Raw genomic sequence first — 13,017 nt, forward strand, 5'->3', positions numbered from 1 at the left:
GTACTTTTTAGTCACTTTATGGCATGTTTATGTGTCTGTGAAGATGTGTAGTTGTATGTGTGCACACACGTCTTGTGATCTGACCGCTCACGCCACCTGCCTGTCTACCTTCCTTAGTGGACATTGTATCGTAAGCGTCTTTCGTGGTGTCATCCTTAAACCATCATTTTCATAGCTGCACAGCTCTTCTGTGTCATGAGAAATGAAAGCTTACCATATGTTACTATTATCCTACTTTCCTAGCCTCCTATTGTCCCCACGTGTCACCTTATAATTTGTTAGAATTCGAGGTAACTTCTTTAGACCAGAATCCTAAGACTGGAATAAGTAAGGCAAATACTTGGAACATTTTTACGATTAAAAGCTAATGCTCTTTCCATTACAAATACCTCTCTAAAACTATACGAATGAAGCAATTTCACCCATATTATGTATCTATCAGATTCGACAATACCGACCAAAATTGTAAAATGGGATACCTTTGCCTCAGCCGCCAAATGGGCTGTGAGTATAGTCACCAAAGTACATGCACGTGCAGACCTGTATTTATAGCGGCGTCATTGACAATGTCAGAAAACTAGTAATAACCACATTATCCCTCCATTGAAGACTGATTAAATAAATCAGGTTATAGCCATAGAATGGAAGAGCAGTTAAAGCACAAGGCAGCTCCTTTTGCACTGACGTGGGATAACATTTTTAATATATTAACTTTTATTGCAATCTTTTTGTGTAAAACAATAACAGCAGTCTCCCCACCCAGCAAGGTAACATTTATGTGAGCCGTGACCCACTTGAAACTCAAAAGACGTGGTGATTAACAGCAAGGTTAGGAATTTCATTCGAGCACGTTTCCCCCTGCGGTCAACCTATTTCCTCTTCCAGCCGCCGAAATACGCAACACAAATGAGAGGCGACTTCTGTGCATGTTTTCAGAATTACACCAATAAACAGTGGGGAGCCCCCGACTGCTGCCCCCAGCTCCGCAGCCCACCGGGAGCTGCAGGGTCTCCATGGGGCCGTGTTGATTCTGGCCACAGCGGATCAGTGCAGAGCATGGCTCTGCCCCCGACAAGCTGTGCACCCCTGGGCAAGTTACTCACCTTCTCTGATTCCTCAGTGTTCGATGTGGCTGGAAACGACACAGGGTATCATGTGCACCAGGTGTAGTAACACTTGTCTGCTCTTAGCATGGTACCTGGTACGGGGTCAGCGGAAAACAAATGCCAGCTCGCTCTTAGTACCACGACTTCTACTCACCACAAAATGAGTCAGCCCCCAGTGACAAAGGCTTAGCCGAGGGACATCCCGAGTTACAGGCATGATTAAGTACACCTTTTCTTTCATAACTCACAGGAGAGCGTCCTGATTATTCATTTAATGGTTTGTATCTTACCCTTGCAGCAATCATTAATATTTTTAAGAAAAGATGTGTTTGACAGTTTAGTTATGACATTTGTGGATTGGGGTCAAAAGTCCTTTTGAGACAGTAGGCAATATTCTTTGTGAAAAGGAAAAGGGACAGTGTAGTAGCTGGGACAATATTTGACTAAACTAACCTTTGGTTTTGCAGACTTTTCATACTGAGAGTTTGCGGGGCGGGGGAGGAGTTGCTTGTTTATCTGTTTGTTTTTTTAGAAAACCTGCGCTATTAGAATTCTCTCATGAGTTGACTTTACACCAGTGATGATCATAAATGGTTCTTTGGGTTCAGGGAGACTTTTTGGCAAACGCAGCCGCCATAAGGATTGTGTGTAGAATGCACGATTTCTGTTCTGTTCTGACATCGCCCTGCTCTGGGCACAGTCGTTAGCAAAAGAGAGACAGTTCTGTGTAGGCGCAGATGGAGAGGTTGCCTCGGTGTTCCTGGTGAAGGCGTAAATTCCTTCCGTGTGCTCTTGTATGTGGGTGCAGCCATCAGCACAGTCCTATTAAATCGCTTGTGTGTTTTGTTAGCTCTGTCTGGTTCATGCTGTACCTGTAGGGTGTGATAAGAGCTTTTAAGTCCTCTCATAATGCAATCTAACAAAGCCTATTTCTTGCCCGAGCTAAACAAAGCAATTTTATTTGCATACATTTAAAAGACTGAGGTGCCGTGTTGAGTTCAAGTGGTGATGCAGAATTTGACGAAACAAGTAGCAACTTACTTATACCAATATGAGTGCATTTCCCTCTCTCTGTCATTTTCCTGGGTCAAGTGCATCTCTGCATTAATTAAACAAATACACAATTAATTACCACAAATGAATACACACACACAAAGAGTCCCTGGCCCAGGTCCCATGTCTCGGTTCTAAAATAAGGTGTTCTGTGTTGAATTAGGTGGAAACAGCTACCGACTCTGACACGGAGAGCCGTGGCCTGCGGGAGTACCAATCTGTTGGCGTGCAGGTGGAGGACGAGAAACGGTAAGCAGCCCCCCAAATACCCCAATACCCGCCATCTCCCAAGCGGGGCTCTTGGTTTGTAACCTGACTGCAAGTGTCTAGACCACACTGACCATCAATGATTCAGGCCATTTGACCATCAATAATTCAGGCCAGGAAACAAGGTCGTATCTTTATACTTCTCAGTGTATATCACTCAAGTGTGAATTAACTTCCTCCTATGCCCTGTTTCTGCAAGCGGCAGGGGACTCGCTTTTTCTAAAGTAATTTACCACCTACGAAAGCAGAGGGGCTGGCAGCTCTGAATGTTAGAGTCCTTTATCCAAAGGGAAAAAACAGGCTGAGGGTGAAACAAACACAGGTTTTCTCACCTTATAATGTTAAAAGTAAAAGGAAAGACAGAGAGAGAGGGAGGGAGACTGAAGTTTAAAACCTTAGCTGTGCTGGGATTGTGACACTTCAAAGGAACCCCTCAAACTGTCAAACACAGAGAAGTCCATTACAGGAGTGTTGTTTTTGTAACAAAAACAGGGTGGCTATTTTATTTTATATTTAAAATAGCATATCTTGTAAATTTCATAAGAACAAATTCTGATGAGTGCATTACATCGTGAAGCCCCAGTGATTCGCTCACGGTGGAGGGCTTTAGGACCAACCTGCAAAGATTTTGATTGCCAAGGAATTCAGAACACAAACTGATGGCTTCCCCAGGACGCGAGCTCTCAGAACCCGCACGTCGTCTGTACCTGGGGACCTGGGCTGGCTGTCTCTGTCCCCCGTGGTGGCTTGTTCTCAGCTCCTTTGCCTCCAGGGCAGGAGATGGTGGCAGGTCCATTAACCAGCTGTACTCACAGCTGTGTGCCATCTGGGGGGCCAGTTTTTGAGGAGTCAAAACATGTAGCATGGGCAAAATTTGGATATGCAGACACACATGCACACGTGCACGCGCACACACACACACACACACACACACACCCCCAGAGTTCTCACCAGCAAAATCTGCATTCCTGTTATAAGCTCACTTCTGCCAATCATTTCAGTAACTGGCTGTGTGGAATGACTGACATTTAAATACATACGATGAAAATGTTTTTTAAACACCTGCTGAGGTCAGAATTTGGATTCATTATTTTGCATAAAAGACAAAATCGGGATGATATTACAGTATTCAGATAGGAGAAGAAACTCACGTCTTGAGCTGTGATAGGAACAGCCACCAAAACTCAGTAGGACACAGATGTTATTACTTAAAAGAATTGTAAACATAAAAGAAGCAGCAGGGCTTCGTTTTACGTGTATGCCACAAACAGAAGAGAGTAAACTTGTAGCGTCTTTCTGAAAGGCAAGTGACCACTGCAAGATAGTGGTTTCACGGGATACATCAAGCCTCCTTGTGTCGTGCAATAAACTTAAGTCTTAAGTGGGCATTGTTTAGACGTTGAAACTTAAGTAGAAGGGAGAGGTTCATTGTTTGCAAAGCCAAATGATGTTCTGCCATAGATGAAGCGCCAAAGTGCTTGTAATAGAGATGAAAACGCTCGTCTTCTCCGCGAGGTGCCGGCTTGTGGCCCAGGCGCGCTCCTGATGGGTGCATCTAGGTTTTGCTGCCCGAGGTCACCTCGCAAAGGCCCCACTTGTCCCCCTTGCCTCCCTTGCAGATGCGGACGCTTTAAGCGTTCCAACAGCGTGACGGCCGCGGTGCAGGCGGACCTGGAGCTGGAGGGCTTCCCGGGACATGTCGCCACGGAGGACAAGGGCCTGCAGTTCGGGTCCTCCTTCCAGAGGCACTCGGAGCCCAGCACCCCGACCCAGTACGGGGCGGTGCGGACCGTCCGGACCCAGGGGCTCTTCAGCTACCGAGAGGACTATCGGACCCCCGTGGACACTGCTGACCTGCCCCCTCCCGACCCCTGGCTGGACCCGTCCATGGACACGGTGGATGGCGGCCACGTGTCTCCGTGCCACAGGGACGGAGCGTGGTTTCTGAAGCTGCTGCACAGCGAGACGAAGCGGATGGAAGGCTGGTGCAAGGAGATGGAGAGGGAAGCGGAGGAGAACGACCTCGCAGAGGAAAGTAAGGGCCCAGGTCTCCTCTGAGGCTTGTAGACACTCGTGATGTTGCCGTAACACAAACGGCAGGATCCCCGGGGAAAGTCCCTGGGTCCCTGAGTAAATTTAAATGAGTGGGCTTCCTACTGCCTCCCACCAATTCTAAGGCACAAGTAAATGAGCAGAAAAGCAATCGCTAAAATATTAAAGGGCATCCTTTTGTTTTGTTGTTTGTTGGATAACAGGCTGGCTTGTGCTCACAGGGATGTAGTTTATCTCCTGTTGCACGTGCCGGTTCTCTTGAATTCTGGCAATGACTTGATAGGGAGCAGTTCAGACGTTTTCTAGAATCATGACTGTCCCGTGTTTATAAGAAATTGCTTTGGCTTTATGCCAAAGAAACATTGGACATGGTAGACGACTAACCAGCCAGCTGGTGATGGTGGCTCCCGGTTCCCCATCCCTGGGCGGGTGGGGATCTAAGTTCCCTGACCTCACGTGGGCAGCGCAGATCTGCTCCCAACCCTTTACGCCAGGTGGGTCTCCGGCTCTTGCACAGAAAGGCACCAGCCTCCCCTTTCCCTGAAGAAACTTATCGTCAGGATTGTCCAGAAGCAGCATCCTTTATGAATTGCTGTGTTGATTTCGAAACAGATAGCTCCCTACTTTGTTTATAGACCAAGAATGCCACAAGAATGATTGCAGTGTACATACAACTAACACTTGTCTTTACCAAATACAGTTTCACAGAGGCGTTTCTGAATGTCTTAACTCGACAAAGCATGCTCTTTTTAATTTTTTCTTTTTCCATGAAGTCCTTTGTACAATTGCTAGATCACTATAAATCCTGAAGTTCAAAAGGACACCTGATGTCCTTGGGAATGTCACCCTGACATTGTATGTCCAGAAGTCTGCTGTAGGAGAAAATGTCAATAATCCTGGCAGTGGAGGCACAAGGATGAAAGTGTCAGGACAGTAACTTATAGACGCAGTGGCCCTGGCCACTGAGGAGTCCAAGAAAATGGTTGGTGTTTTGATCCTGAGTTGTTAAAATGTACATTGTTAACTTAGGAAGAAAGGGGGAGAGTGCCTTCAAATCCCCAGTTCTCTTCTCCCACATTCCTCTCTCAGTCATCACACCCCACACCTCCTTCACCAGAGTGGGTACTAGACGCTGAGGGTTTTGGAGGAAGTGTAGCCGGTGCCCCGGCCGTGCGGCGTCGCTGCACGTAGCTGCCAAAGTCACACCGCCCCCATGCGTTTGTCCACACATGTCACCTGTCGAGGGCACAGCCGACGGTGACTGCGCTCAATCCGATGTTTAAAAATCCCTCATTTCCCGCAGCTTTTCTTCACTTGTCAGTATGTGCTTCAACGGGGCGAAGCCGTTTGAATTGTATCAGGGATTTATCCTCTTTATCCCGAGTTGACCGGGGATTTGAAGGAGACTTTCAGCTCCCGCTCTGTACACACCCCCGCGTTCAGCCCAGGCTTGGTGAGCGGTCCTCGGGGCTTGTAAGACATGAGCCTGAGGTTGATGTGTCGGGATGTGTTTCCTACGCCCTGTGGCTCCTCCGTGAAATGCCTTTGAAGGGGAGGAGATGGGGGGACAGTTCAGCAAGAGGTAACCCTTGTCAGGGCTTACCCCACAGTATGTCTGTAGCATTTTATTCTAGAATCATGTGGATTTACACCATTTAGGACACATCCACAAGGTTCTGGTCTCCCTCTGTGCGTGGAAGAGATGGAGGCCTTAGTCCTTGCTGTGTTTGTAAGACAACCCAGAGCAAAACCTGCCATGTCATGATTTTCCATATTTAGTGTGTACCTTTAATTCAGTTATTATTTTATCAAAGATTATCATTTTTTTAAAGATATGTTTTTTAAAAGAAATCTCTAAGCCATCATGTACTGAACACAGTGCCAAGGGCTCCGCTAAGTGCATCACTTGCATCTTCAGGGGCTCAGCATAGCGTGATACCTGGAAAATACTGTCACCTTTATGGAAGTAAAGAAACTGAGGTCCAGAGAGGTTAAAATCTTGCCCCACATTCCACAGAGTAGAGCAATGGAATCCAGGCTCAAAGTCAGAGCTGTCTTGTGTCAAAAGCTGTGCTTTCCCACCACGCTGCCCGACGTTTTTCAATCCAGATGTTCCATTCCTGGGAACTTCTTCTCTGTATTCTAACACTGTCTTCTTCTGCTCTTTTAAAAAATGTTGAGCCCCTATCCCTGGCCGTTTACTTCATTCTGATTCTCTGAATCTGTGACACCCATTTGTGGTCCAGAGAGAATCCCTGAGCCTTAAAATACATACTTGGGTTGTGCCTCAGCCCTTGGAAATTGAGAGGTGAAATTAAAAGGCTTCAGCACTGAAGCATTGTCGTAAGTTATGATTTTCTTGTCACTGGGGCGTTCAAGAAAATTCTGGGAGTAATGCCGTAAGTGTACTGTGTCTGAAATCCGATTTGATGATCTACAGTGACCCACATCAACAATAAGAGTCCATCACTTAGGATGTTCAGTTGTCTTATTACTGGACATCTGGAGAACACATTTTTCCTTCAGCAAGGCAGAGCGGGAAGGGAGTTTCTGCCGTCCCTCAATTGTATTTCCATACACAAGTGTTTTTTTATCTTTTTGGCACCTTCGGGACCTTCTTCTGGACTCTCTCCGTCTTGTAAACACCCAGCAGATATTTGCTGAACCCATACTATGAGTCGTTCAATAGACTGCATATGGATACGAAGAGGAGTGTATAGCACAGAAGCTGCGGTGACCTAAGAAGGGGTGAAGTAAGACCAGGGCAGAGCTGCTCATGGCGAGTGAGAAATATGAAGTGTAGCAAGAGCAGTGCAGAGCCAGTGCTTTTAAAGGACTCTCTCAGGAGCCTGAGAGATGCTGCCAGCAGGGAAAGTCTGAGAAGGCTTCCTGGTGACAGTGGCATCTGGGCTGGACCTTGAGGGGAGGTAGGTTTGGTCAAGCAGTGGGGGGGGGGGGGCGGATGGTGATGAGAGAGCAGGGTCAAGGGCACAAGCAGAGGCAGAGAACTGGCTGGGAGACCCTCCAGGAAGACCCTCCCTTAGACGTGGACTCTGCACCTGCCCGCGGGGGAGGCTAAGCCACGACCTCTCGAGTCCCTGGGCTCTGTCGTCCTCCACTGCCTTGGGGACACGCTGCTCAAAGGCGGGGACGGCTCTGCGTTTTCCCAGAGCTCTTACCGCCCGGCCCCCCGCTGTCGTTTGACATCTTAGGCTCCTGGAAGGCTCACACTTGGTACATCGATTATCCGCCAGCAGTGCCTGGCAGAAGCCTTGTGCAACTGAGAGTCAGAGAGAAGAAGAAGGCGGGAAGAGGTGCAGCCTTCACACCCGGGGGGATGGTCACGGCCCTGCTCACGCCTTCTTAAAGCGTAGCATCTAAACCCCACGCATCCTGCAGTCGCCCTCGGCCGGGCTGGGGAAGACCCCGTTCCACAGGCACCAGCTCAGTAATCGTGACTCTGCGTGGGTTTTCCTACCACCGTTTAATAACTACATGCAACTGCATTTCTATGAGGCTCGGAGGCAAAGAACAGAGAATAGATCCACTTGATCCTTTTTATGATTTTCTTAATTTCTTCTCTTATTGGCCTGGCTTTATTTTTTTGTGGACCAAGATGACTAAACAGTTGTTTTGAACCTCAACTGTATGCTTCGCCCATTAAACTAGCACCATATTAGCCACATTTAGCTGTTTCCCTAGTAATGTTTAAAGGTCAGGTAACCTTCAAGTCTAGTCCTCGTTTTAAGAACAGATACAGAGTTATTGGTTATGGCCCTTTCAAAAAGCGAAGCTTAAATTAAATGGCTGTTGAACCAAAACCCTGAGCTTGGAATATTGAAATTTCCATTATGTGAGATAACTTTTCTCCCAAGCTGTAATTTTATAATCACGGCTCACTGAATTGACCGAACGAATTTAGATTCATTCAGCCCTCTGTGGTTAATAAAAACATCATGAGCCCAGTTAAATACTGGTTTCAGTTAAGTCATGTTAAAGCAGGCTTCCTATTGTTAATACATAAATAGATATATTCTGGAAGGATTGTAAACCATCACTAGACTAGTGTTTTGGGATTTTTGTGTTAATTATGTTAAACCAAACGGGTAAGTGGCATAAAGTAAAACCAAAAAAATTGTATGTTTTCTGAAATAAAAGAAATGGTTCCAGAACCACAAAGATCTTACTCAGCAGGTCTGTAGAAATATGAATGGTATAAGGAACTCAACATTGGGGTCTCTTGAGAGGTGTTGGGACGTTCTCTTGCCCCCAAAACAGCTCTGCCCAAAAGCGAATAATCTGAACATCGCCAGGTCCGATGCAGGGACCCGCAGACTCACGGAGCTGGGGGCTTTGGTGATTTCCTTCCTCATCTAAGGGACCCCGGCTTCACGAGTCATGTTAACGCCGGCGTCGGGGTTCGGTGTCCGGCATGGGTCCCCCAGTCCTTCCGTGCGGAGGGGCAATGCTCCCTGGGTGGCGGCGGTGGCAGGGGGCGTGGCTCGGTTGCTGTGCGGTCGGCACAGGGAAGAGCAGACAACAGGTAGAGTGGCCCTGAGGATTCGTGGGCCACGTGGCAATGCAGGAGACGAGGAGGACATGGGCCACAGAGAAAGTGCCCCTGGGTCTGCAGTTTGCCCAGGAGTCCCCATCAGCAAAGACAGCACACTGAGGACCAGAGCCAATGATGATGCTCTGAACACCGCAGCCGCTACAGCCTCTGGGGTCTGACCAGTCGTCCAGGGAACGAAGAGCCACTGCTTCCAGACCCCTGCCAGGACACACAAGCCTGGTTGGGATCCTGGAATCCTGCTAAGGATGTGGTCAGTGCACGACGGAGATGTCCCCACACAGCCCAGCCACCCAGTGGCCGCAGGCAAACTGGAGCATAAAAAGAAACGTGTGCTCAAGAAACACGAAACGAAACGAAAATGATAAAGCCAGAGATCCGGAAGCGAGGAGGGTTGTGGAAGCAGCCGTGTCCCACAGCCTGCTCTACAAAATGAGTCAGGAAGGAATCCCAAGAGATCCCGGAGTAACACATCTTCAAATGATCATTTCAAACTGTCTGCAAATTTTAGAAAAACCCACCTCAAATTATGAAAGAAAAGAATAGTGTAAATGTTGTCCTGGCACTTCATAGCAAATTTAGATAGAATTGAAAATTGTAGAACACGCATGAAAAATAAATTAAAGGGGCAAGTCAGTTAATCAAATTTCTTTGTACATCAAAGGCCAGGGTTGTCTCAGGTTCTTTGTACGTTTGCATTCTGATGAGCATACGTCCTAATCTGTAGCTCTTGAAAGAAAGTGTCTAAACTATGACAAAATTAGGGAAGGATAGTGGAAAAGAATAAGCTGAATTTTCGCTTCAAATTCTTTGCAATTATAGGAAGCTATTTACATTATAGGTATCAGATAGTATCATCCCCATTCACTGAGCAGCAAATTCTCCTGCCATTCGCAATCAGGTCATTAGCTACACTCTGACAGTCATTATCTCTCTCTAGCAATAATCAATTTATACCCTTTATAATAAGTCTCCACTGCATTAAATCAACACCCAGATATCACCCACCTATCCATGTTGTGCTAAAGATGATAAACTGAAGTACTTTTTTTTTTTTAAAAAAAAAACAATGATCAGACATTGAGGATTCTTTTTTTTTTTTTTTTTTTTTTTTGGCTGTGTTGGGTCTTCGTTTCTGTGCGAGGGCTTTCTCTAGTTGCGGCGAGCGGGGCCCACTCTTCGTCGCGGTGCGCGGGCCTCTAGCTATCGCGGCCTCTCTTGTTGCGGAGCGCAGGCTCAGTAGTTGTGGCTCACGGGCCTAGTTGCTCCGCAGCATGTGAGATCTTCCCAGACCAGGGCTCGAACCCGTGTCCCCTGCATTGGCAGGCAGATTCTCAACCACTGCGCCACCAGGGAAGCCCCTGAAGTACTTTATATTAACACTTCCGTTGAAGTACGTTTTAAGAAGAATATGAAAATTAGGGATTAAAACCTCAAAATGGGTAAAACTGATTGACTTTTTAAATTGGGATTGACATATATACACTAATATGTATAAAATGGATAGCTAATAAGAACCTGCTGTATAAAAAAATAAATTAAATTAAATTTTTAAAAAACCTGAGGCTTAGAGAAATTAACAATAAATAAATAAATACCATTTCAGGAAGCATAGAGTCAGTGAAAAGAAGTGCACTTATACATGAGTCACTTCTATATATTCCTGCAGTGACAGCTTGGTTAAAACAAGTCTCTTGAAAGGTTTTCATCAGTCATGCAAGTTATAGGGGTTTACAAGTGAAAATTCAACTTTTCAAAAACAAAACTAACTCTTCCACTCAGCAACAGTGAGACCAGAGCTGCAGAAACATATTCAGTTTGGGGAATCACACTGGGAACAAAGTAGGAAGTGTTTTTGGCCCTTCCAGGAGGTGCTCCAACCCCACTGCCCTCCTGCCAGGCTGCAGGCAAAGCAGACAGAGGAGGTGGGCGGGATCAAGGGTCTGGGGGAGTAAGCCCCTCTCGCAGTGGATTGGTAGGAGACACGAGGGCCCAAGTGTCAAGATGCTGACAAGACAACATTTTTTTTAAGTCTGAAAGGATGCCAGAGTGTTATCCAGCTAACTCACTTGTATTAAAAGGTACATTTTTAACTCTTCTTCATATTTTAGGAACAAGCTAGAATTGGATGACATTAGGGAACTCTTCATTTCTTAGGAGCGGTCATGGCGCTGTGGTCGTACAGGATGACGACGGATGGGGCTCTGGCCACAGCTTATCCAAGTGGGTCAGGAAAATAAACGCGCTCCGAGATTGGTGATTCTAAGGGATGGGGTGGAGGTGCTTGTGATACTTTCTTTCAAGTTTTCTGCATGTGAAATTTGCCATAATAAGACTTTGGGGAACAACAATCTGGACAAGTAAGAAAACACAGGCAAACTAAGAAGTGTTTCAGGCCATTAACTTACCCAGGAGAGCATCATGTTCCGAACACGTTGTCTGTAGGGCCAGAGCCTCACCCTGTACAAATGAAGGCTGTGCTATCCCTTCTGTCGTGTGGCTGATTTCTGTTGCAGGAGGATGTGTCTTCAGCACCCCTCACAGCAATGGGTTTATTTCTGGGACATCAGTTCCAACATGTGACACTTGGTTACGTGGTATCGAGGCCCTTCCCAACGGTGTCTGTGACTCCGTTCCCTTCGAGGCAGGCCAAGGAACAGGGTCTCAGCAGCTGTGTGGCCAGGCTCAGGGATCAGTCTTTGATGCCAGTTTCTTTTTTTTTTATTTTATTTTCTTTTATTTTTGGCTGTGTTGGGTCTTCATTGCTGCGCGCGGGCTTTCTCTAGTTGCGGTGAGCGGGGGCTACTCTTCGTTGCGGTGCGCAGGCTTCTCATTGCGGTGGCTTCTCTTATTGTGGAGCACGGGCTCTAGGGTGCGCGGGCTTCAGTAGTTGTGGCTCACGGGCTTAGTTGCCCCGCGGCATGTGGGATCTTCCTGGACCAGGGCTCGAACCCGTGTCCCCTTCATTGGCAGGCGGATTCGTAACCACTGCGCCACCAGGGAAGGCCATGATGCCAGTTTCTAACGCACGTTAAATGTCTCAAGTCATTTTATTGAAGGCTGCCTGTCAAAATTACTGATGTTTGGGAAATTGGGGAGAAAGGTAACGAAATTGAGTTTACTTCTCTGGACTCAGGCTACACCTCTGTGGAAATGCCAGGTCTCAGGCACCACCCCAGACCCCCTGAGTCAGAATCTGCCTGTAACCAGACCCCCAGGTGACTCACGTGCTAATGGGGCTGGCCTTTGTGGGCTCTTCTCCAGATAAAACCTCAAGGACGTAAGCATTCTGTCCAGAGTAAGTACTTAAATAGCCTGTTAGTGGTGATGGCTCTGTCTCTGCTTCATGACGGACGAACCTCCAGGCTAAAACCCTCCCTTTCCTGAAGGCTTGCCCGCAGGGCACTGGAGACAAGCTTGCCCTGCTCTCTTGAAAGCCTGAGGGAATGGCCAGACTAGCAAACTGGCCCGACTTTGAGTTTCAGGGGGTCCGTGTGGCTGGTTGTTATCTGTGTCCTGCACAGAGTCTCGAGGGGGACCCAGAAGAGAAGATGCTCTGGCCATCAGAGGAAGATGCCGTGTAAGCTCAGTGAAATAGCTGGGAGTTGTTGCTTTTAGACAAAACGTCAGAGATAAGTGGGCCTGGGTGTAGTTGCCAGAAATGTTTTCCTACAGATTCCTACATGCTTTTGAGAATCATGGGAGCTGGGATCCACCAAAGCTATTATTTCCAAAATAATGACGACGTTTACACAGACTAAGGAAGGATTGGGGCAGAAAGATGGGAAGTATGGAGGCCCCTGGAGGCAGCAGGTGTGGGTTTTTCCCAGAAATTTCATGCCCAAAGTCTTTTATCTGCCCAGTGCAAATCCCAAAGTTGTCACAGCTATCGGGTAATTGGTTAAATCCTTTCCACTGACAAAACTATATTATTTACATTTTCTAAGTGCTATTTGATTAAAGTCTTAC

At 47.0% G+C, this 13,017-nt stretch overlaps 1 protein-coding gene across 12 annotated transcripts in view; it reads left to right on the forward strand.

Annotated features, from left to right (window-relative positions):
• DLGAP2 (DLG associated protein 2) overlaps positions 1 to 13,017 on the forward strand; it is a 729,374-nt gene that overhangs the window by 699,965 nt on the left and 16,392 nt on the right. For all 12 annotated transcript variants that reach the window (XM_082375176.1, XM_082375174.1, XM_082375178.1 and 9 more), the window contains 2 exons: positions 2,323 to 2,408; positions 4,046 to 4,461. In XM_082375176.1, coding sequence (XP_082231302.1) covers positions 2,323 to 2,408; positions 4,046 to 4,461 — 502 coding nt within the window. The remainder of the gene's footprint in view (positions 1 to 2,322; positions 2,409 to 4,045; positions 4,462 to 13,017) is intronic.

Source organism: Balaenoptera borealis (genome assembly GCF_965194805.1).
Source record: "Balaenoptera borealis genome assembly, chromosome: 21".
In the NCBI taxonomy this organism is placed as follows: domain Eukaryota; kingdom Metazoa; phylum Chordata; class Mammalia; order Artiodactyla; family Balaenopteridae; genus Balaenoptera; species Balaenoptera borealis.